General features: G+C 39.4%; 1 protein-coding gene across 25 annotated transcripts in view; it reads right to left on the bottom strand.

The window, feature by feature from the left end:
• Nucleotides 1-25568, bottom strand: part of AFDN (afadin, adherens junction formation factor) — a 567513-nt gene that overhangs the window by 176218 nt on the left and 365727 nt on the right. For all 25 annotated transcript variants that reach the window (XM_056566867.1, XM_056566890.1, XM_056566880.1 and 22 more), the window contains 2 exons: nucleotides 15178-15323; nucleotides 3998-4092 (listed from right to left, as the gene is read on the bottom strand). In XM_056566867.1, the coding sequence (XP_056422842.1) occupies nucleotides 3998-4092; nucleotides 15178-15323 (241 nt within the window). The remainder of the gene's footprint in view (nucleotides 1-3997; nucleotides 4093-15177; nucleotides 15324-25568) is intronic.

Below are 25568 nucleotides of genomic sequence, written 5' to 3'. Positions count from 1 at the left end.
CGCACTGGCTGGAAAACCTTGAGTTAGGTTCTATGACCTAACTCAGTATTTTCCAACCAGTGTGCCTCCAGCTGTTGCAAAACTACAACTCTCAGCATGTACTGATTGCGGTAGGGCATACTGGGAGATGTAGTTATGCAATGCCTGGAGGCACGCAAGTACAACTCCCAGCATGCCAAGACAGCCTTATGCTGATCCTGAATGCTGGGAGTTGTAGTTTGGAAGATTTAGAGGGGTTCAAGTTGTAAATCACTGTCCAGTTGTCTCAAAACTGTGGCTCTCCAGATGTTGCAAAACTACAACTCGCAGCATGCCCAGACAGCAAACTGCTGTCTGGGCATGCTGAGAGTTGTAGTTTTGCAACATCTGGAGGGCTACAGTTTGAGACCACTTAGTGATCTACAACCTGAACCCCTCTAAATCTTGCAAAACTACAAGTCCCAGCATGCCCACACAGCAAACAGCTGTCTGGGCATGCTGAGAGTTGTAGTTTAGCAACATCTGGAGGGCCACGGTTTAGAGACCACTGTAAACTGTGGCCCTCCGGATGTTGCTAGGCAACAACTCACCTAGCAGGACCCGTAAGTATTGCTGCCGCCGCCGTCGCACGTGGGGGGGGGGGGGGGGGGGGGGATCGCGAACGGGGATCCGGGATCCAGGTAGGCGCCGACCTTCCCTGGACGGTTCCCCCGTTTTGCCCGGACACCGATAGGTGGGCAAAGCAGGGGAACCGAACTTTAACCCCCCCTCCCCCGGTCTGCTATCGGTCGGTCGCTCGGCCGACCAATAGCAGGGATAGGAGGGGTGGCACCCCTGCCACCACACTACTATCCCTTTAGGGGGATCGAGGGTGTCTCGGACACCCCCGATCCCTCTTATTTTCCGGGTCACCGGGTCACCAGTGACCCGTATGACCCGGAATCGTGCAGATGGCAGGTCTGAATTGACCTGCGATTTGCGCGCATCGCGATCATGGACCCCCCTCAGCGATGTGCCGGGATGCCTGCTGTTAGATAACAGCAGTCATCCCGGCCCGATCACCGCTACTGGTGACGTGGCGCTCCCGGAACCCCGCAACGTATATGTACGTCGCCATGCGCCAAGTGACACTTCGCGGCGCCGTACATGTACGTCGCTCGTCGTGAAGGGGTTAATAGTGGGGGCCCTACGGAACGTGACTCCTGGATGTTCAGGTAGATTTTCACAGAGAAGTTTGTAGCTCTCAAGGATGTGCCAGTGTTGTTGGAGAATTTTCTTGATCTGATTTGAGGATGAACTGTAGGTGGTGATGAAGTCGAGTTCTCAATTCTTAGTGGTGGTTCTTTGTATCCTCGGTTTAAGACAGTCCTCTTGTGTCAGATTTTTGGGTTTTTCGTAGGCGTCAGATAGTAGTTTTGGGGGATATTTTTTGGCCGTAAATCTTTTCTTGAGTGTGCCAGCCTGAGAAGCCAGTCACACTACCCTCTTACCCATATCTGTGTTAGTTCTTCTAAGACAGGTCCGCTCCTTTTCAACTCTGCTACCGCTGCATATCGCCCCGCTGTGCGATAGCAGACTCACCCGTATTGGTACAGTTACCTCTTTAGGTCCGCCCCTTCTTAACTCCGCCAACGCTCCATAGCGCTAAGGGATCTGACAGCTCCGAAGTCAAAGTGATACACACGGAACACAGGTCTCCGCCTCCTGACCTATCAGGAGCATCTCCAGCTCCGCTCACCCAATCAGCCTTGTTCCCTCGGCCGCAGTAATAAAGAAGGATATCACTCTCCGGCCGATATAGTTTCCTAGTAAGGCAATCCCTGCACATACCTGCATCATATTGCCCTTACCTCACAGTCCCTTGCAGGTTGGTGACTTCCCAGCCGTCTAATGCACATACAGGAATGCACCCGTACGGCACCGGGTTCCAGCTGCAGATGTTCTACTTACCTACGCTACTTGCGTAAACCATGTTTGTGAATTACCAAATGAACGTAACCTTTATGGTTGCGTAAGGAATGTATTTTAACCGCATCTGTTCACTATGTTGTATGCACACTGCCAGACGAAGGGTCCAGTTCGGACCAGAAACGCGTTGCTTTCTGTGCTAATAAACCACGTTTTAGACACTGAGAAGGGTCTACAGAGCTTTCTTTCCATCAGGACCAGCACCACCAAGGGCCCAACTTTGCTTTTTCTTGTTACTTACACTGCTGGGACATAACCTTTGCTCCAGAGGACCGTGGCTGGAGACCTCATCTAAGGCTATCATAGATGTTGTGCTCTCAGCACAACGAAAATCGGTGAGTGCAACAACTTAACCTGTCTTCATCTCACCTTTAAACATCCTTCACTAGGGGCGCATATTCCTGTTTTTTTCTTCCATCTTTTCTATATTGTTTAGTCTTGAGAAGAGTAGTTTAAGGGGGGATATGATCAACGTATATATAAGCATATAAATGGACCATATTAAAAAATAAAAATAAAAAAAAAAATAAAAAAAATGGGGAAAAACTTTTCCAGGTTAAACCCCCTGAAAGGACAAGGCATTCCCTCCACCTGGAGAAGAAAAGGTTTGGTCTCAAGGGGCGACACGACTTCTTTACCATAAGAACTGTGAATTTATTGAACAGTCTACCTCAGGAACTGTATACCAACAACTAAATAATACACCCCACAAGGAAGGGAGGGTACAATTATAACCTAACAACAGATGTGCCCATAAGGCACTTCTTTCCTCATAATCCCTTTTCTCATAAAGCCTAACTTTTATTTATGCTCATAAAACAGAGGAGGGAAATTAAAAACACATCTAATATCCACTGATGCTTATAGTCCACTATCCTCTCCAATATTTATATTGAAAATGACGGCTCTTACTAAAAATAACTAGTTTTATTTATATTGGAGAGAGATATTCAGCACTGATTAGAGGCTCGATTGTGCCAATGTGGAGGTAGTGTGCACTGCCTCTCAGTTATATTCTTGTGTAACAGTGCAAATTAAAATCAGATCACTTCTAACACCCTACATGTTTCGCCACTATGCGTGGCTTTCGCAAGGATGACAACTAGCAGACTGAGTATCACACGTGTAAGCCGCAGCTTATAAGCCCTCTGAATCTGACGTCATTTCCAATCAGTTCGTACGTGTAGCATACATATTTGTCCCACCAATACGATCACTCAACACATTTAGTCATGTTGTCCTTATCCAATCAGTTATCTCCGTAGGACTCCTTGAATACCTCTAGTACAGTGTATTGTGACCTAGTGTCAGAGGTAGGAACTGATATAGGAATCAATCTAACATTCGGGAGCGGAGCCTTGCCTGGTTTTAAATATGTCCTATGGAGATAACTGATATGTGTTGAGTGATCTTATTGGTGTGACAAATATGTATGCGACACGTACGAACTGATTGGAAATTACGTCAGACTCAGAGGGCTTATGAGCCACGTCTGACACGTGTGATAGTCTGATAGTTGTCATCCTTGAGAAAGCCACACATAGTGGCGAAACATGTAGGGTGTTAGAAGTGATCTGATTTCAATTTACACTATTGTCCACTGTTACACAAGAATATAACAGAGGCAGTGGATACAATCGAGCCTCTAATAAGTGCTGTATCAGCACTGAAAATCTCTCTCCAATATAAATAAAATAAATAAAAGTTAAGTTTTATGAGAGAAGGGATGAGGGAAGAAGTACCTTATGGGCACATCTGTTAGGTTACCTCAGGAACTGGTCACAGCAGAAACAGTTGAAAGCTTTAAAACAGGGTTAAATGTATTCCTAGAACAAAATAACATTAATGCTTATGCAGAAATATAATCACATCCCTTCCCCTTCATCCAACCATGCCCCTTCCCTTCAATTCCTTGGTGGAACTTGATGGACGTATGTCTTTTTTTTGACCATACTAACTAAGAAACTATAACTATTTTCATAACAGCATAGAGTGTGTCACCGGCAATCAGAATATCTCCTTTATCATAAAAAAATTATGGCTTCGGTACCTATCTTAGGCCTTTGTGAGTGGTTTTCTTCTGGATCATCTAAAAATGTAGGCATGTAATTGCTCAGTTCCAACTGTAAACAATGCACCAAATATCTAAGGAAGAAGGGGGAAAAATATATAATTTTAAAAATAGTAGAGAAAAAGGAAATAATACCAACATAAAGTTGTATCACCATTTGCACCAATGCTATGGAAAGTACATACTATAGATGTAATTCTGGTATTTATTTAGTAGCTGAACTTCCCGACTTCCTGCCTAAACCTTGTTGAAGAAAAGCAACAATGACGTACTTACTATATTTTTGGTTACATACAAGTAATGTGTACCAAGTTCAATTAAAATATCTCCAGCCATTTGGAAGATTTGCTGAACTGGTCCCACTGCTCGAACTTTCTACATCAACTCTTCCGCACTTTTCCAGAAGTCTATCGTTATAGTCCTTTGTTATATGGATACGAGATTTATAGAGACAGAATAAATCCCTTGGTCAATGGAATTTCAGAAAGGAATTTTCCCCCTGGGACTGAGCAACTGGTATCAGCCTCATAAATGTTTTTGCTTTCCTCTGGATCAACACTGTAGGGATCGGCATTTTTGATGTTGAGAGTATTTTTAATGTTGAGAAAGTTACATCGCTATTTTACCTGGCCCGTTTTTATTTGACCATGTGGTACCAAGAAAGATTCCGAGGGGGGGACCGATCTATTAAAGTGGTCTGTTATAGCCAAAGTGTCTAACATTTCTGGCTTAGGCATCCTTACTGCCTATATGAGTTTCTACTTGTTTTTGTTTAAATTTATGTACTGTTGCTGTCTCTATTTATTGTTGGGGCAGCTGTCTATACAGGCAACTGTGGATTTAGGTCATGAGTGACATCTCTCCAATATTCACACCTTTGTGTAGCAACTTTAAAGGGGTATTCCAGGAAAAACCTTTTTCTTTTTTTTTTTTTTATCAACTGGCTCCAGAAAGTTAAACATATTTGTAAATTACTTCTATTAAAAAATCTTAATCCTTCCAATAATTATCAGCTGCTGAAGTTGAGTTGTTGTTTTCTTCTGGCAACAGTGCTCTCTGCTGACATCTCTGCTTGTCCCGGAAACTGCACAGAGTAGAAGAGGTTTGCTATGGGGATTTGCTCCTAAACTGGGCGGTTCCTGAGACACGTGTCATCAGAGAGTACTTAGACAGAAAACAACTCAACTTCGGCAGTTCATAAGTACTGAAAGGATTAAGATTTTTTTATAGAATGACAAATTCCTTGTCAAGATTTATAAAACTAATTATTATGTGGAAAAAGCCCTGACTGACACTAGTAAATGTGGATCTTGGGGTGAGAGAAGGCCATTCAACTGATATACAAGCTGAGTATATTTTGTACAATATCCTATTACAGAAATGTTTTATTCCCTCCCCAAGATGCACAAAGACGCCGTTTCCTCCACATGTTGGGCAGTTAGCATTAAAGGGGCTATCCTGGAAAAAACTTTATATACCGTAACAACTGGCTCCAGAAAGTTAAACAGATTTGTAAATTACTTCTATTAAAAAAATCTTAATCCTTTCAGTACTTATGAACTGCTGAAGTTGAGTTGTTTTCTGTCTAAGTACTCTCTGATGACACGTGTCTCGGGAACCGCCCAGTTTAGAAGCAAATCCCCATAGCAAACCTCTTCTACTCTGTGCAGTTTCCGAGACAAGCAGAGATGTCAGCAGAGAGCACTGTTGCCAGACAGAAAACAACAACTCAACTTCAGCAGCTGATAATTATTGGAAGGATTGAGATTTTTTAATAGAAGTAATTTACAAATCTGTTTAACTTTCTGGAGCCAGTTGATATATAAAAGAAAAAGTTTTTTCCAGGATAACCCCTTTAACCCCTTAAGGACCAGGCCATTTTATACCTTAAGGACCGGAGCGTTTTTTGCACATCTGACCACTGTCACTTTAAACATTAATAAGTCTGGAATGCTTTTAGTTATCATTCTGATTCCGAGACTGTTTTTTCGTGACATATTCTACTTTAACTTAGTGGTAAAATTTTATTGTAACTCGCATCCTTTCTTGGTGAAAAATCCCAAAATTTGATGAAAAAAATTAAAATTTTGCATTTTTCTAACTTTGAAGCTCTCTGCTTGTAAGGAAAATGGATATTCAAAATATATTTTTTTTGGGTTCACATATACAATATGTCTACTTTATATTTGCATCATAAAATTTATGAGTTTTTACTTTTGGAAAACACCAGAGGGCTTCAAAGTTCAGCAGCAATTTTGAAATTTTTCACAAAATTTTCAAACTCACTATTTTTCAGGGACCAGTTCAGTTTTGAAGTGGATTTGAAGGGTCTTCATATTAGAAATACCCCATAAATTACCCCATTATAAAAACTACACCCCCCAAAGTATGCAAAATGACATTCAGTAAGTGTATTAACCCTTTAGGTGTTTCACAGGAATAGCAGCAAAGTGAAGGAGAAAATTCAAAATCTTCATTTTTTACACTCGCATGTTCTTGTAGACCCAATTTTTGAATTTTTGCAAGGGGTAAAAAGGATAAAATTTTTACTTGTATTTGAAACCCAATTTCTCTCGAGTAAGCACATACCTCTTATGTCTATGTTAATTGTTCGGCGGGCGCAGTAGAGGGCTCAGAAGGGAAGGAGCGACAAATGGTTTTTGGGGGGCATGCCGCATTTAGGAAGCCCCTATGGTGCCAGGACAGCAAAAAAAAACACATGGCATACCATTTTGGAAACTAGACCCCTCAGGGAACGTAACAAGGGGTAAAGTGAACCTTAATACCCTACAGGTGTTTCACGACTTTTGCATATGTAAAAAAAATATATATTTTTTTTTACCTAAAATGCTTGGTTTTCCAAAAATTGTACATTTTTAAAAAGGGTAATAGCAGAAAATACCCCCCAAAATTTGAAGCCCAATTTCTCCCGATACAGAAAACACCTCGCATGGGGATGAAAAGTGCTCTGCTGGCGCACTACAGGTCTCAGAAGAGAAGGAGTCACATTTGGCTTTTTGAAAGCAAATTTTGCACTGGGGGCATGCCGCATTTAGGAAGCCCCTATGGTGCCAGGACAGCAAAAAAAAAAAAAAAAAACACATGGCATACCATTTTGGAAACTAGACCCCTCGGGGAACGTAACAAGGGGTAATTTGAACCTTAATACCCTACAGGTGTTTCACGACTTTTGCATATGTAAAAAAATATATATTTTTTTTACCTAAAATGCTTGTTTTCCCAAAAATTTTACATTTTTTAAAAGGGTAATAGCAGAAAATACCCCCCAAAATTTGTTAGGCAATTTCTCCCGAGTACGGCGATACCCCATATGTGACCCTAAACTGTTGCCTTGAAATACGACAGGGCTCCAAAGTGAGAGCGCCATGCGCATTTGAGGCCTAAATTAGGGACATGCATAGGGGTGGACATAGGGGTATTCTACGCCAGTGATTCCCAAACAGGGTGCCTCCAGCTGCCTAGACAGTCAACGGCTATTTGGCAATACTGGGAGTAGTTGTTTTGCAACAGCTGGAGGCTCCGTTTTGGAAACAGTGGCGTACCAGACGTTTTTCATTTTTATTGGGGAGGGGGGCTGTGTATTGGTATGTGTATACGTAGTGTTTTTTACTTTTTATTTTATTGTGTGTTAGTGTAGTGTAGTGTTTTTAGGGTACAGTCACACGGGCGGGGGGTTCACAGTAGTTTCTCGCTGGCAGTTTGAGCTGCGGCAGAAATTTTGCCGCACCTCAAACTTGCAGCCGGATACTTACTGTAATCCTCCGCCCATGTGAGTGTACCCTGTACATTCACATTGGGGGGGAGGGAACATCCAGCTGTTGCAAAACTACAACTCCCAGCATGTACTGTCTATCAGTGCATGCTGGGAGTTGTAGTGGAGGCACACTGGTTGTGAAACACCGAGTTTGGTAACAAACTCAGTGTTTTGCAACCAGTGTGCCTTCAGCTGTTGCAAAAGCTACAACCCCCAGCATGTACGGACAGCGGAAGGGAATGCTGGGTGTTGTAGTTATGCAACAGCTGGAGGCATACTACTTTGGCTGGGGATGCTGGGGATTGTTGTTATGCAACAGCTGGAGACACACTGGTTTGCTACTTAACTCAGTGTGCCTTCAGCTGTTGCAAAACTACAACTCTCAGCAGTCACCGACAGCCAACGGGCATGCTGGGAGTTGTAGTTATGCAACCACCAGATGCACCACTACAACTCCCAGCATGCACTTTAGCTGATTGTGCAAGCAGGGTGTTGTAGTTATACAACAGCTGAAGGTACACTTTTCCATAGAAAGAATGTGCCTCCAGCTGTTGCAAAACTACAAGTCCCAGCATGCCCATAACGGAATGCTGGGAGTTGTGGTGGTCTGCCTCCTGCTGTTGCATAACTACAGCTCCCAGCATGCCCTTTTTGCATGCTGGGAGCTGTTGCTAAGCAACAGCAGGAGGCCGTCACTCACCTCCAACGATCCTCGCCGCACAGGTCAGTCCCTCGTCGTCGCCGCCGCTGCTCCTGGGGCCCCGATCCCAACAGGGACGCCGGGGATCGGGGTTCCCAGCACCCGGGGTGCACGTCCCGCACCCGCTCACGTCCTCCGGAAGAGGGGCGGATCGGGTTGCGGGAGTGACAGCAGGTAATCTGGCCGACTAATCAGGGCAATCGTGAGGTGGCACCAGTGCCACCTCACCCCTGCTGGCAATGGCTGTTCGGGGCCGTCTCTGACGGCCCCGATCAGCCAATAATTCCGGGTCACCGGGTCACTGGAGACCCGATTGACCCGGAATCCGCCGCAGATCGCTGGACTGAATTGTCCCATACGTTCTCATACGTCATGTCTCCTTAAGGACTCGGAAATGGAGACGTATGAGAACGTCATGTGTCCTTAAGGGGTTAATGCTAACGGCCCAACACGTGGAGGAAACTGCGTCTTTGTGCATCTTGCGGAGGGAATTAAACATTTCTGAAATAGGATATTGTACAAAAATATACTCAGCTTGTATATCAGTTAAATGGCCTTCTCTCACCCCAAGATCCACATTTACTAGTGTCAGACAGAGCTTTTTCCACATAAGAAATAATTAGTTTTATAAATCTTAAGGAATTTGTCATAATATCTTCCCAATCTCTCTTGAAATCCTCTGAATATATTGTGAATGGAAATTTGGGGATTTGTAAGCCCTGAGGTATCATGCTTTTTTCCAGGTATTTTTTGTAGGGTAGATAAAGCCCACCAAATCCTAGATTCCTGAATGAGTGCTATTTCCAACTCTTGCATATGATTATTTGTAATATCCAATAGTTGGGACATTTAATCTGCACGAACCAGATGGTTCTGAACTGACTGTAGGCAGGTACTAGTAGTTGGTTACTGGACACAGACAGACATACTGCTGTCATGTTAATTGCAGAACAATACACATAAAGGGAGCATGAAAACAGTCACGTAGTAGAATGTAGATAGATAATCAGCACATCCCGGTGTAATCCCTCATGCAACACAGATAGTGCTGGGCAGTATCCAAAGTTTGAAGAGAAATGCATCTAGCGTGGGATGGATGCAGTGAATAAGTCCCATTATTTCACAAAAATCAACAATACAAGTGATGCATGAGTCACGCATATCAGTTGTGTAACACCCTTAGTTATACTAAACATACATATATTCTGCTTTCTTAAATAGGAGTCATGTGACAGGACAGGAGAAAAGCACCTGTGCCATCATATTAACTCCTTACATACAAAACGACTGTGGGTAACGTAGAAAATAAAAGTCCAGGAATAAAAAGAAAGGACTATAGAAGTGTGTGTGTGTGTGTGTGTGTGTGTGTGTGTGTGTGTGTATTATATTCTATGTAATGTTTGTGTGTATATATATATATATATATATATATATACACACATACATACATACACACACATACATACACATATATATATTTTACACACACACACATTATATATAATATATATATATATATATATATATATATATATATATATATATATATATATAGAGAGAGGAAAATAAACAAAGGAGGAAGCTTTTGACTTCATATCCCGTCCTCATATATTGTTGTCATATCCCGACCTCCAATCCCGGACCTCCAATCCCAACCCATAATATGTGTACCAGGTATTGAAATATCTCAAGCTGTAGTGAAGTTATGTGGGAACATACATTTCCCATTGATTTGCATGGGACTTTAAACACAAACCCTGACTCTCACAAATGGGGGTAGTTAAGCGTTAAATTAGCTATCCTATATTTTAAGTTGACATATAAGTAACATGTGACCAAGTATCAAAATATCTCCAGCTGTTTGGAAGTTATGCAGTAACATATTTCCCATAGACTTGCATGGGACTTTAAACAAAAACCCCACCCCTGGCAAATGTGGGTGTGGGTAAGGGTTAAATTACCTATCCTATGTTTGTTGTTGACATATAAGTAACATGTGTGCCAAGTTTCATGTTAATATCTTTAGCCGTTTGGTCGTGATGCTGGAACATACACACATACATACACACACACATTGAGATATATATATATATATATATATATATATATATATATATATATACACATATATATATACACATATACATACACACACACACACACACACACACACCAGTGGGGATCAAAAGTTTGGGCACCCCAGGTAAAAAATTTGTATTAATGTGCATAAAGAAGCCAAGGAAAGATGGAAACATTTCCAAAAGGCATCAAATTACAGATTAGACATTCTTATAATATGTCAACAAAAGTTAGATTTTATTTCCGTCATTTACACTTTCAATATAACAGAAAACAAAAAAATGGCATCTGCAAAAGTTTGGGCACCATGCAGAATTTATAGCATGCCCTGCCCCCTTTGCAAAGCTAAGACCTGCCAGTGTCATGGATTGTTCTCAATCATCATCTGGGAAGACCAGGTGATGTCAATCTCAAAGGTTTTAAATGCCCAGAATCATCTGACCTTCTTCTAAGCAGTTGTCTAGAAATCTGAAACTGAAAATAGTTGACGCTCACAAAGCTGGAGAAGGCTATAAGAAGATAGCAAAACGTTTTCAGATGTCAATATCCTCTATTCGGAATGTAATTAAGAAATGGCAGTCATCAGGAACAGTGGAAGTTAAAGCAAGATCTGGAAGACCAAGAAAAATATCAGACAGAACAGCTAACAGGATTGTGAGAAACACAATTCAAACCCCATGTTTGACTGCACAATCCCTCCAGAAAGATCTGGCAGACACTGGAGTTGTGGTACACTGCTGTGGCGCAGTGTCTGTGGGGAGGTGCGACCCATAGACTGGTTTGAGTGGCATTGGGGCCGCTCTGCCAGTGGGTCGTTCCCCCTGTGGGCACTGGTGTCGCGGCGGTGGTGGTCGCCGCCCGCTGCTACGCCATTTTATGCTAGGGACGTTAGGGACCCACTCTAAATAGGTGGCCTTGACGTGGCGAGTGGGCTTGTACTTTTTGATCAAAAATGTATACTAACTACCTGTTAGTTTTTGATATTATGCTGAGAAGCAATCAGATCATTATACAAGATTGTAGACGTGCGACCATGCCTGTTTTCTTCTAACCGAATTCCCACTATAAAGAGATACTTGTACAAATATGGTCTTCATGGAAGAGTCATCAGAAGAAAACCTCTTCTACTTCCTCACCACAAAAATCAGTGTTTGAACTTTGCAAATGAACATACAGACAAGCTTGATGCATTTTGGAAACCAGTTCTGTGGACTGATGAGGTTAAAATTTTACTTTTTGGCCGGAATGAGCAAAGGTACATTTGGAGAAGAAGAGGAACAGAATTTAATGAAAAGAACCTCACCTCTGTCCAACTGTTAAGCATGGGGGTGGATCAATCATGCTTTGGGGTTGTATTGCAGCCAGTGGCACAGGGAACATCTCACGAGTAGAAGGAAAAATTGATTCAATAAAATTTCAGCAAATTTTGGATACTAACTTGATGCCTTCTGTGAAAAAGCTGAAGTTAAAGAAAGGATAGCTTCTACAAATGGATAATGATCCTAAACACACCTCGAAATCCACGGGAGATTATATCAAGAGGCGTAAACTGAAGGTTTTGCCATGGCATTCACAATCTCCTGACCTCAACGTAATTGAGATTTCTGGGCTGTTGTAGATTTTCAAAGAACTGGAAGACTTTTGTAAGGAAGAATGGGCAATGATACCTCAAACAAGAATTGAAAGACTCTTGGCTGGCTACAAAAAGCGTTTACAATCTGTGATACTTGCCAAAAGGGGCAGTACAAGATATTAACTCTGCAGGGTGCCCAAACTTATGCAGATGCCATTTTTTTTTGTTTTCTGTTATTTTGTAAGTGTAAATGATGGAAATAAAATCTAACTTTTGTAGACATATGTCTATCTGTAATTTGATGCTTTTTTTTAGATTTTTCCATCTTTAAAATTTTTACCTTGGGTGCCCAAACTTTTGATCCCAACTGTATATATACACACACACACGTATACACATATATATATATATATATATATATATATATATATATGTGAATTCAGGTAGAAAAACAGACATGGTGCACATCTACAATATATATATATATATATATATATATATATATATATATATTTTTTTTTTTATATACACACATGTATGTGTATATATAGAAACACGTGTATATAATGTATATACACACACACAATATATACAGTGTGGGCCATTTATATGGATACACCTTAATAAAATGGGAAAGGTTGGGGATATTAACTTCCTGTTTGTGGCACATTAGTATATTTGAGGGGGGAACTTTTCAAGATGGGTGGTTATCATTGTGGCCATTTTGAAGTCGGCCATTTTGAATCCAACTTTTGTTTTTTCAATAGGAAAAGGGTCATGTGACACATCAAACTTATTGAGAATTTCACAAGAAAAACAATGATATGCTTGGTTTTAACGTAACTTTATTCCTTTATGCATTATTTACAAGTTTCTGACCACTTATAAAATGTGTTCAATGTACTGCCCATTGTGTTGGATTGTCAATGCAACCCTCTTCTCCCACTCTTCACACACTGATAGCAACACTGCAGGAGAAATGCTAGCACAGGCTTCCAGTATCCATAGTTTCAGGTGCTGCACATCTCGTATCTTCACAGCATAGACAATTGCCTTCAGATGACCCCAAAGATAAGTCTAAGGGGGGCAGATCGGGAGACCTTGGGGGCCATTCAACTGAATGGGCAAAACAAAAATTGGAACAGGACCCTCAGTTTAAGCAGAAGATTTTGTTCAGTGATGAGGCAAACTTTTATGTGAATGGTGAAGTTAACAAACAAAACCCCCGCTATTGGTCTGACACTAACCCACATTGGATAGATCCCTCCAAGACTGTTGGAACACAAAAATTGATGGTATAGTGTAGTATATGGGGTACAACGATAGTGGGGCCATTCTTCATCAATGGAAACCTCAAGGCCACTCGATATACGAAATTGCTACATGATGATGTGTTTCCTTATTTATGCACTTAAGCTGGCAGGTTCCCTGAGTTTTTCCAGCAAGATGGTGAACCATGACATTATGGGTGTCAGGTTCGAGTATTCCAAGATGACCAGTTTCCTGGAAAGTGGATTGGTCGTCGTGGGACAGTTGAATGGCCCCCAAGGTCTCCCGATCTGCCCCCCTTAGACTTATCTTTGGGGTCATCTGAAGGCAATTGTCTATGCTGTGAAGATACGAGATGTGCAGCACCGGAAACTACGGATACTGGAAGCCTGTGCTAGCATTTCTCCTGCGGTGTTGCTATCAGTGTGTGAAGAGTGGGAGAAGAGGGTTGCATTGACAATCCAACACAATGGGCAGCAAAATGGCCACCATGGTCAACACCCACCTTGAAAAGTTTCTCCCCTCATATATACTTATCTGCCACAAACAGGAAGTTAATATAACCAACCATTCCCATTTTATTAAGGTGTATCCATATAAATGGCCCACCCTGTACACACATATACACACACACACACACACACACACACATACACACAAGTATAAACTAGGTACATCAAGGTTAGCGATGCAATCAAAATAATTTTATTTAGCAATCCATGTGTGTGTTATGTTTCGGTCATATATAGACCTTCATCAGACCGGATTGCTGCAGGGAAGCAGATGATCGGCCAGCAAAGCCGTGCTTAGTAGAATGGTGTAGTGTGACCTATAGTCACTATAGTGTGTCACACACTGTAGCGACTATAGGTCGCACTACACCATTCTACTAAGAACGGCTTTGCTGGCCGATCATCTGCTTCCCTCCGGCCCCGCAGCAATCCGGTCTGATGAAGGTCTATATATGACTGAAACGTAACACACCTATGGATTGCTAAATAAAATTATTTTGATTGCATCGCTAACCTTGGTGTGCCTAGTTTATACTTAACTTGGATGAAAAGGATTGGGACTCCTACTACGGCACCCCTATCATTTACAAGAGAGCGTGACGTAATTTTTGTATAGACATATATACACACATATATACACACACAAACAGAAAAAAAATTTGCAGGATAAAAATGTATTCCATCCAAAATCGATGTCTCCTTCTCAGTCCCTATCCCTCTCTCTCAAACAAACATTTCTATCAAAATAACACCCAAATCAATGACAAGACAAAGGTTTCCCCGCATAATATATTGCAGAAAGAATCACACTACCTTTGTCAGCTTGCCTTGTTCCCATAATACAACTCTGCCATTTCTTTCCCAGCTAAATGACACATAAAGCTGGCTTTCCATATGATAAGGAAAACTGACTCATCAGACTGGACCACTTTATTTCACTGCACCATGGCTTAACTCCAATGATCATATTGTAGGTCCTTTGTAGTTGCTGTTATGTAGCCTTTTGTGGTATTTTACCCATTCTCGAAATACTTTTAGTAGCTACTAACCGCTGCATATAAGAAACATCCTACAAGATCTGCCATTTTGGAGAGCTACAATTTTGGTTTTCTCAAAGTCGCTCAGATCGTAATGCTCACCCATTTTTCCTGTTACCCACAAACAAACTTCAAGAACTTATTTTTCAGCAAGCAAAACAATCAAAATTTACTCCAATACATGCACACTGAACTTAAAACATGTAATTCTTACTTGAAAGCCATCTGAACCAAGTGTGCCAACACATCCTGAGCATCTAATGTGATTCGACTGAGATCTTTGTCTTGTTTTATAAAATTAAGTAATTCAGATGCATTTGCCATCCAGAATGCAAGTGCTCCAGCAATATTTTTTTGTTTCTGCATAAAAAAAAATAAATAAAAAGAAATAAGGCAAAATATTTTTCAACAATACTAGCAGTTCACATTTTGAGAGAAAGATTACCATAGACCAACCAGTACCACTACATGTGCTAATTACCAGAATACAGATTTGTTTTGTTTCTTTTTGTTTGTTGGTTTATTCTTACAAATGAATAGGTCACATAATGTAATATGCACAAAAGCTTCCTGTTCATTCAGGTGAGAGCTAATGACAGACTGATCTGGTAACTAGTGTACATGTGCCCAAGCAAAGACATCACCCTCACCTTAGGCTATGATCACACTGTGTAAAATAAAAGCACAAACATTTTTGAATTATTTCTGCCTTAAAATACACATGTTCCTTACAGATTCCAATACCACTCCAACCTCCACAGAGGATGATAGGCGCTGCCAGTAGGGTGATCCAAAAGGAGTTATAAAAACTGGTTTTATTAAAACATGCTACACATTACGAGACCGAACAGGTCTCTACTTCAGGCATGATAAAAATCCCTTAATACTCAGAATAAATACCAAAAATTCAAATCTACGATAAATTAAAATATCGTCAGACCAGGGTGGCGCAGCCCCGTGTCTGACAATATAAAACCTCATCAAACGTGAAAACATTGTTGTTTAAAATATATTTAATAGCCTTTTTCCTTTTTATTCAATACATTTTTGCTAACAGCCATAGCAATAATTCCCTCATATTCCCTAAAATCCTCCAAAAGGGGATTAGTGGAAAGAATTTCATAATTAACTTCAGAAAGGATACGTGTAGCTTCAGTTAAATACTGTTCTCTATCTAGTATAACAGTGGCACCACCTTGTCCACAGTGCGTATTATTAAACAAATTATTCCTCAATGATTTTAAACCCAATCTTTTATTTTTTGATAAATTATCACAATATGGCGCTAGATAGTTTACTCCATTACATTTTACGGAAATCTTCCAGTACTAAGGTATAAAAACTCCCCCTGCATTTCAAGGGATTACAAGAGGACTTAGGATAGACCTCAACGTGTTTAAACCCATCTTTATACTTTATTTCAATCATATTACTCGAACTTGGAGGATAAGATGAAGAGCTTTTTTCCTGAAAAAAACGCATCAATGTTAATTTGCGTGTGAATTCATTCAAATCTAAAAAAAGAATGAATGGATCCGGTAGGCTACTCGGGCAAAAAGAAAGACCTTTCGATAGAAGGGATCTTTTTTGTTCATTTAAAATATGGGAGGAAAAATTGAATTTTTTTAAAAATTACATTTATTGAATTAAAAGGAAAAATATTTTTAACATATAAAACATTACCAATTACCGGTATTCTATTATTTACCAAAGGTGCATAAGTCTGAGACCAACCCCCGGGGCGTCCCATTATCTCTGGTGTTAATTCTATTTCTTCACATCTATCTCACTATATTGATTTATTTCTTCAAGAATATGTTTGCACTTTACGTACTTTTCTTAAGGATTCTACACAATTTTACAGTGGGGTAATATTACTTTTCCTAAGAATTCAAATATTTTGGAAGATAAGGGTTTCATGGGGCAATTCACAAAAAAAACTTTTCACTGGAGGAGAATAAATATATTTTAAACCACAATGTTTTCACGTTAGATGGGGTTTTATATCATCAGACCCGGGGCTGCGCAATGGGGACTCATTTCGTCCCCAGTTATGCTAATCTGTATATGGGAGTGTTCGAATCCCAGTACATCGCGCAGCTACCCTGGTCTGACTTAATTTATCGTAGAGTTATTGATGACTTGTTTTTTGTTTGGACTGGGACCTTTGAGATGGCTTTACAATTTATATCACACCTAAACAAATAACACATGAGGTCTTATTTTTTCACCTATGATTTCTGATTCTAATATGGTTTTTCTGGACCTAGAGATATTTAAAGGCCTGAGGGGTTGTGTGCAGACACACATCCACTTCAAAAAAGTGGACGTGAATAGCCTGTTGGATGCCAACAGTTGTCATTTTCATAAGTGGATATATAGTATCCCTTATGGTCAGTACAGTAGAGTACACAGAAATTGCACCTCAGATGGAGAGCGGGTAGGGCCTGGCCGTTAACAACGGCCGGGACCCATAGCTAATAGCGCGTGGCATTGATCGCGGTGCCGCGCGCTATTAACCTTTTAGACGCGGCGTTCAAAACTGAACGCAGTATCTAAAATGAAAGTGAAACCATGTCGGTTAGCTCAGGGAGCTGTTCGCGGCATCCAAACCGCTTACATAACAGCCGGAGGATCCCTACCTGCCTCCTCGCTGTCCGATCGCCGAATGACTGCTCAGTGCCTGAGACCCAGGCATGAGCAGTCAAGCGGTAGAATCATCGATCAGTGGTATCTTATGAGAAACCACTGATCAATGTAAAAGATCAGTGTGTGCAGTGTTATAAGTCCCTATGGGAGCTATAACACTGCAAAAAAAAAAAGTGAATAAAGATCATTTAACCCCTCCCCTAATAAAAGTTAGAATCACCTCCCTTTTCCCATAAAAAAAGTGTAAATAAAAATAAACATTTGTGGTATCGCCGCGTGCGGAAATGTCCGAACTATAAAAATAAACCGTTAATTAAACCGCACAGTCAATGGCGTACACGCAAAAAAATTCCAAAGTCCATAATAGTGCATTTTTGGTCATTTTTTTTATATCATGAAAAAATTTATAAAAAGCTATCAATAAGTCCTATCTATGCAAAAATTGTACCACTAAAAACTTCAGATCACGGCGCAAAAAATGAGCCCTCATACCGCCCCATATGCAGAAAAATAAAAAAGTTATAGGGGTCAGAAGATGACAATTTTAAACGTTTACATTTTCCTGCATGTAGTTTTGATTTTTTACAGAAGTACGACAAAAATCAAACCTATATAAGTAGGGTATCATTTTAACCGTATGGACCTACAGAATAAAGAGAATGTGTCATTTTTACTGAAAAATGTACTGTGTAGAAACGGAAGCCCCCAAAAGTTACAAAATAGCGTTTTTTTTCAATTTTGTCTCACAATGATTTTTTTTTTCATTTCACCGTAGAAGTTTGGGTAAAATGACTGACGTTATTACAAAGTAGAATTGATGGCGCAAAAAATAAGCCATCATATTGATTTTTAGGTGAAAAATTTTAAGAGTTATGATTTTTTAAAGGTATGGAGGAAAAAATGAAAATACAAAAACCGAAAAACCCCGGGTCCTTAAGGGGTTAATGTCCATTTTTCATTTATGTATCTGAAGAATGTCTTATCCCCTTTTTTCACAGAAGTAGTTTTTCTTCTGCCTGCACTTTAGAAATTCTTATAGCTAGCTTGGGCTCTTTCTGCCTTTTCTTTTAGATTTCCCTATCTTCATTGTTCTGTTTTTTTTAATTTATTTATTTTTTTATTACTAAATGCTAGCTTTTAGTTTTTTATGATTTTGGCCACTTCTACTGAGTACCACAGTGGTCTCTTCCTTTTTCTGCTTTTACTGACAAGGCTAATGCAATTTTCTGTTGCCTTTAATAATGCGTCTTTTAAGTAGGCCCATTTCTCCTGGACTCCATGTAATCAGTTCCAGTCTGCTTGGGACTCATTTATGACTATTCTCATTTTTCTAAAAATCTGTTTTTCTAAAATCTAAAACTTTTCTTTTTGTGTGGTGTGACTCCTTCACTGTTCTTATATTAACCCACACTGATTGGTAATCCCTAGATCCCAAGCTTTCACCTACAATATCATCATATACCAAACCCCTATTTGTGAATATCAAATCCAAAATGGCCTCCCTGACATTTCTCATGTGATACGGTCAGGTGATCGGTGGATGGGCTCCATTCCGTGAGGCTCCAGACGTTGTTTGTGCTGTGAATGTATAGCTCCAGTAGGAGCTTGGACACTAAACTCCAATTCTACAGGTCAGACTTAACGTGAAAACATCTTTTACATGTGCTTCTAGCTATGCTGTTTATTTACTAACTTGTGTTTGTGTGGAATTCTGTATATTGGACATACTATTAAGACTATCCGTCAGAGAATGAATAAGCACCATTCCAATATACTGAGTTCCTTTATGAAGCATATCTTGCCATGTTTAAAGCATGAAGGAGACAGTGTTACGATTGTTAATATCAAGAGGTATAGTTTCAATCATGACCAATCATTTTCAAGCCCCGATCAACAGGGAGTCCTATTTGGTTTTTATGTTTAAACCATTGGCCCCGGAAGGGCTTAATGACATCATAGAACGTAGTACTGTCTGACATATCTATACATTTTTATTGCTTTTGTATAATTTGTGTCTATCTTTAGATGATTTGTTTATATACCGTATATATATATATATATATATATATATATATATACACACACACACATATATATATATATATATATATTTTTTTTTTTTTTTTATCTGTAAAATACTAATGTCATCTCTGGTCATGGGATTGGAATTGTGGGTATTTATGAGCATTAAGTGATTTTTGTCATGCCAGAAGAAGAGACCGGTTCGGTCTGGTAACGCGTAGTATGTTTTAATAAAACCAGTTTTTATAACTCCTGTGGATCACCTTACTGGCAGCGCCTATCATCCTCTGGGGAGGTTGGAGCGGTATTGGAAGGAAGCAGCCATAAATGACTAAGTGCTTATACATCAAGTGCCAGAATTTGCAAAACCGTCCTAGGTGAGTTGGTCCTCAGTGTCACACCAGGGAGCAATCGTCTTTCGTATTTTACATGTTCCTTACAGGCAGCCTTATACAATATGCATAAAATACACATACAAGTAGCAAAAAGAGTAAAAAGAAGTGAGATGTTCTAAATGGACCCGTCTAAAACTGATGACATCGTGATAAACATTCCTAACTCCCAGTTATCTCTATTTTATTGCGATGGCTTTCATCAAATTAGCTACTCTGTTTTTGCTCCACCTTTTGTCCAGGAGGCCACTCTCTCCCTTATATTTCAATTATGATTATGCTGCTCATTAAAATCCCCCCTTGGACTACATGGAAGATTTGGTAAACCCCAGTTCATCCAGATGCTGTGCTCTGGGTCGGCAACTTGACCTAGACTCCCCTATTAGCTTCCATGGCTTTTCAAAGGAAAATATGGCACCAGTGAAAAACCAAATTAACCCTCTCCTTGCTGTTTTTCCAAATATTCTGTCCTCTGGAGCAGGATTATTTAATTTGTATTAGCCAGTTAATCTGGTTACAAATTAATTTCCTAGCTTAGAACAGTTAAGATAAATTCTTCATGCCCAACTAAATTTTAATTTTTTTGTTACGTTACTTGACTTTTTATATGATTTTGGTTCTTTTACATATTCTTAACTCACCTACTTTAACCCCTTAAGGACCACGGATGTAAATGTATGTCCTGGTTTGGCGGTACTTCACGCATCAGGACGTACATTTACATCCTGTGTATGACCGCGAGCATCGGAGCGGTGCTCGCGTCAAACACGGCAGGTTATGGCTGCTAGCAGCAGCAAGGGACCCGCCGGTAATGGCCAACATCCACGATCGCGCGGATGTCTGCCATTAACCCCTCAGATGCAGTGATCAGTAAAGATCATAGCATCTGCGGCAATGCGCATGTTAAAATAGATGAACGGATCCGATCATCTGTAATGGTGGACAGAGGTCCCCTCACCTGGCTCCGTCCGTCTCCCGGTGTCTCCTGAGATCGAGCAGACCAGAGCAGATCACCACCGATAATACTGATCAGTGCTATGTCCTATGCATAGCACTGAACAGTATTAGCAATCAAATGATTGCTATAGATAGTCCGCTATGGAGACATAAAGTGTAAAAAAAAATAGTTAAAAAATTTTAAAATTAAAAGTTTAAAAAAGTGAAAAATGCCCTCCACCCAATAAAAATTGTCCTTTTTCCCATTTTACCCTCAAAAAGCGTAAAAAATTTAGTTTTATAAACATATTTGGTATCGCCGCGTGCATAAATGTCCGAACTATCAAAATATGATGTTAATGATCCCGTACGGTGAACGGCGTAAACGTAAAAAATAGAAAGAAGTCCAAAAATTCTGCTTTTTTGTCCCATTTTATTCCAAACTCTCTAAAAAGGTTTATATATGCAAATGTGGTATTGATAAAAAGTACAGATTGTGCAAAAAATGAGCCCTCATACCGCCCTATATACGGAAAAATGAAAAAGTTATAGGTGATCAAAATAGGGCGATTTTAGATTACTGATTTTGTACAAAAAGTTTTATATTTTTGACCCACTTAAAAAAAAAATCTAAAAGTATCTAGCCATGGGTATCATTTTAATCGTATTGCCCCACAGAATAAAGAACACATCATTTTTACCGCAAAGTGTACATTGTGAAAACAAAACCCTCCAAAATGTGCAAAATTTAGGTTTTTATTTAAATTTCCTCCCTAAAAAAAAATGTTTTGGGTTCGCCGTACATTTTATGGTAAAATGAGAGGTTTTGTTACAATTAACAAGTACAAATGGTCACACAAAAAACAAGCCCTTATATGGGTATGTAGATGGAGATATAAAAGTTATGGATTTTAGAAGTAGAGGAGGAAAAAACGAAAACGCTAAAGTAAAATTTGCCTGGTCCTGAAGGTTAAAATGGGCTTGGTCCTTAAGGGGTTAAAGGTGTTATCCAGCGAACGGAATTAGAAAAAACAAAACTCAGATCAGCATAGGACATTAACCTTGCATCTATTATTCTTTTTATCTCCTGTATATGGCTGCGATACGCCTTTCTTCTCTTCTACTTGTTCCTTTCCCTGCACGCTGTCTTTCAACTACAGGTCCCAGCATTCTTTGCTGCCACTCTGTGCTCACTTCCTCATAACTGCCATCTTCTGCCCCAGTCACCTGACCAGCCCCAACACTCAGAATGTTACTAAGCAACCAATCCCATCCTGCTTTCATCTGCTGTAATATATAGCAATGATTCACAAAATTGGTGCCTCCATCTGTTACAAAACTACAACTCACAGTATTCCCAAAAAATCAAAGCCCATCTGTGCATGCGTGGAGTTCAAGATTTAAAGTTTTTAACCCCTTAAGGACCCACGGCCTACCTGTACGTCCTGTACGTCCGCATCTAAAGTGAAAGTAAACGAATGCCGATTAGCTCAGGGATCACCGCGGCATCACCAACAGCTGTAGGACAGCAGGAGGGTCCCCTTACCTGCTTCCTGGTGTCCGATCGCCGAATGGCTGCTCAGTGCCTGAGATCCAGGCATGAACAGTCAAGCGGCAGAATCATTGACCAATGGTTTCCTATGAGAAACCATTGATCAATGTAAAAGATCAGTGTGTACAAAAGTGAAAAAAAAAGAAGCTAATAAAGATCATTTAACCCTTTTCCCATAAAAAAAACAGTGTAAATAAAAATAAAACATGCGTTATCGCCGCAAGCGGAAATGTCTTAATTAAAAATATATATAATTAAACCGCATGATCATACGCGCAAAAAAATTCCAAAACAAAGTCCAAAATAGAGTATTCTTGGTCACTTTTTATATCATGAAATAATAAATAAACGATCAATAAATCCGATCTATACAAAAATGGTACTGTTAAAAACTTCAGATCACGACGCAAAAAATGAGCCCTAATACCGCCCCATACGTGGAAAAATACAAAAATTATAGGGTCAGAAGATGACAATTTTAAACGTTTACATTTTCCTGCATGTAGTTATGATTTTTTTCAGAAGTACAACAAAATCAAACCTACATAAGTAGGGTATCATTTTAATCGCATGGACCAACAGAATAAAGAGAAGGTGTAATTTTTTTTACCGAAAAATGTACTGTGTAGAAACGGAATACCCCAAGTGTTACAAAATGGAATTTTTTCTTCAATTTTGTTGCACAATGATTTTTTTTCTGTTTTGCCATAGATTTTTGGGTAAAATGACTGATGTCATTACAAAGTAGAATTGGTGGTGCAAAAAATAAGCCATGATATGGATTTATAGGTGCAAAATTTAAAGAATGATTTTTTTTAAAGGTAAGGAGGAAAAAAACGAAAGTGCAAAAACGGAAAAATCCCGGGTCCTTAAGGGGTTAAACAGCTGAGGCACCCTTTTTGGGACTACATACTATAACTAACTATTTATATATATATATATAAATATATATATATATATATATATATATATATATATATAAATTAGTAGAAATCCGCAGCACACAAAATGATGAAAGTGCAAAAAAGTGAAATTTATTCCATATCTTGGTGAAAGTTACAGCGACGTTTCAACCAGCTCTCCTGGTCTTTCTCAAGCATAACACAAGTGAATAAAGCCATCATTCTTATAGGCCACACAATTACAGATACAAATACAAAAGTGTACAAAATCATAATGTAAAAAAATATAAAACACTCCAAACTAGTCAATTAGTGCACAGTGTACAAAATATATAAATATCAAAAATTTCCACAAATCCATATATACGTGTAATACCAAAATTGTTAAGTAATCCCTAATAAGGTCCTGATGATTACTCAGAAAAGATGTGTAAATGTGAATTAAAATATTAAAAACAAGATACCTGCAGTAACACCAATGGGAAAATCACTCACCACAGTAATGGAGATTACAAGCATGGGTAGATTTAAACTGCGCATGTGCGCCAGAGATCTGTAACGGAAGTCTGCGGGAGCATAGGACCTGTAGTCATGGTGATGATACACAAGGTTAGAGTATCGGCACTTCTGCGCACACGCGCAGCGTTCCAAGCCTCACTCTCTTTGCGCTCCAAGCCTCTTTCTGAGGCTACCAAGTGTCCAAATCACCATGGCACAATGTCACATGATCAAACTAATGAAAGAAAATAAACAAAATTAAAAAAATAGATAATAATAAGAGTGTTGGGGAAGTAGTTGTTCTTAGATTCCCCTCCGGAATGTGCTTCACAGAAACCAGTGTATTTAACACAAGTGATTTATACTGTTATACCTTGTGAACTGGTGGTTCTTTTTTTAGGAATATTACTAACCATGTTCTTTCTTTCTCTTTTTCTGCAGTAACCGCATGGGAAATACAGTCACTCACTGGATTTTCATTGTCACTGAATAAATTATTTTTTATTTTTATTTTGTGTTTGTTTGATATGTCGGAAGTATGGGGTACATAGTACTCATTGTAAAATTCAGAGATTCTCTCATTTATATATAACCCAGTAAGGTCCTTTAATTTATTTATTTTGTTTTTTACTTTTTTTTTATATTTTCATTTATATATTTTTTTTATATTTTTCATATTTTTATTTTTATTTCTTTTTTGTATTATTTTTTATTTTTATATTTATTTTTATTTATTTTCTATATTTTTTTATATTTCTATATTTTTTTATTTTTTTTATTTGTTCTGCTGTTGCCAACAGCAACGGAGTGGGTCCCGGGTGGACGCAGTTCCACTAAAAGCATGGGAATAGTCCTTGCTTGAGCCTAAGACATAATCGAGAAGGTGCAATTGAGAGCTGGTGAAAGTGACCTCAGAACATGGTTGCCACTGGATACCGTGCTCCAGCAGATCGGGATCCGGACACTTCATTGTGTCCGTGATCTGGAACTGTAACAGCACGACTCTATGACAATATGCGATCTTGACTAAATCATGCCAGATTAGGACCATTCCAGATAAACATTTTATTTTATCTACTTTATTTTTATTTTTACTTTATTATTTATTATCTATTTTTTTTTTATTTGTTTATTTTCTTTCATTAGTTTGATCATGTGACATTGTGCCATGGTGATTTGGACACTTGGTAGCCTCAGAAAGAGGCTTGGAGCACAAACAGCCCGTTTATGTCCGGGGATGAGAGTGAGGCTTGGAACGCTGCGCGCGTGCGCAGAAGTGCCGATACTCTAACGTTGTGTATCATCACCATGACTACAGGTCCTATGCGCCCGCAGACTTCCGTTACAGATCTCTGGCGCACATGCGCAGTTTAAATCTACCCACGCTTGTAATCTCCATTACTGTGGTGAGTGATTTTCCCATTGGTGTTACTGCAGGTATCTTGTTTTTAATATTTTAATTCACATTTACACATCTGTTCTGAGTAATCATCAGGACCTTATTAGGGATTACTTAACAATTTTGGTATTACACGTATATCTGGATTTGTGGAAATTTTTGATATTTATATATTTTGTACACTGTGCACTAATTGACTAGTTTGGAGTGTTTTATATTTTTTTACATTATGATTTTGTACACTTTTGTATTAAT

The sequence above is a fragment of the Hyla sarda genome, chromosome 3 (genome assembly GCF_029499605.1).
Source record: "Hyla sarda isolate aHylSar1 chromosome 3, aHylSar1.hap1, whole genome shotgun sequence".
Lineage (NCBI taxonomy): Eukaryota > Metazoa > Chordata > Amphibia > Anura > Hylidae > Hyla > Hyla sarda.
This window is presented reverse-complemented; position numbering and strand designations above follow the sequence as displayed.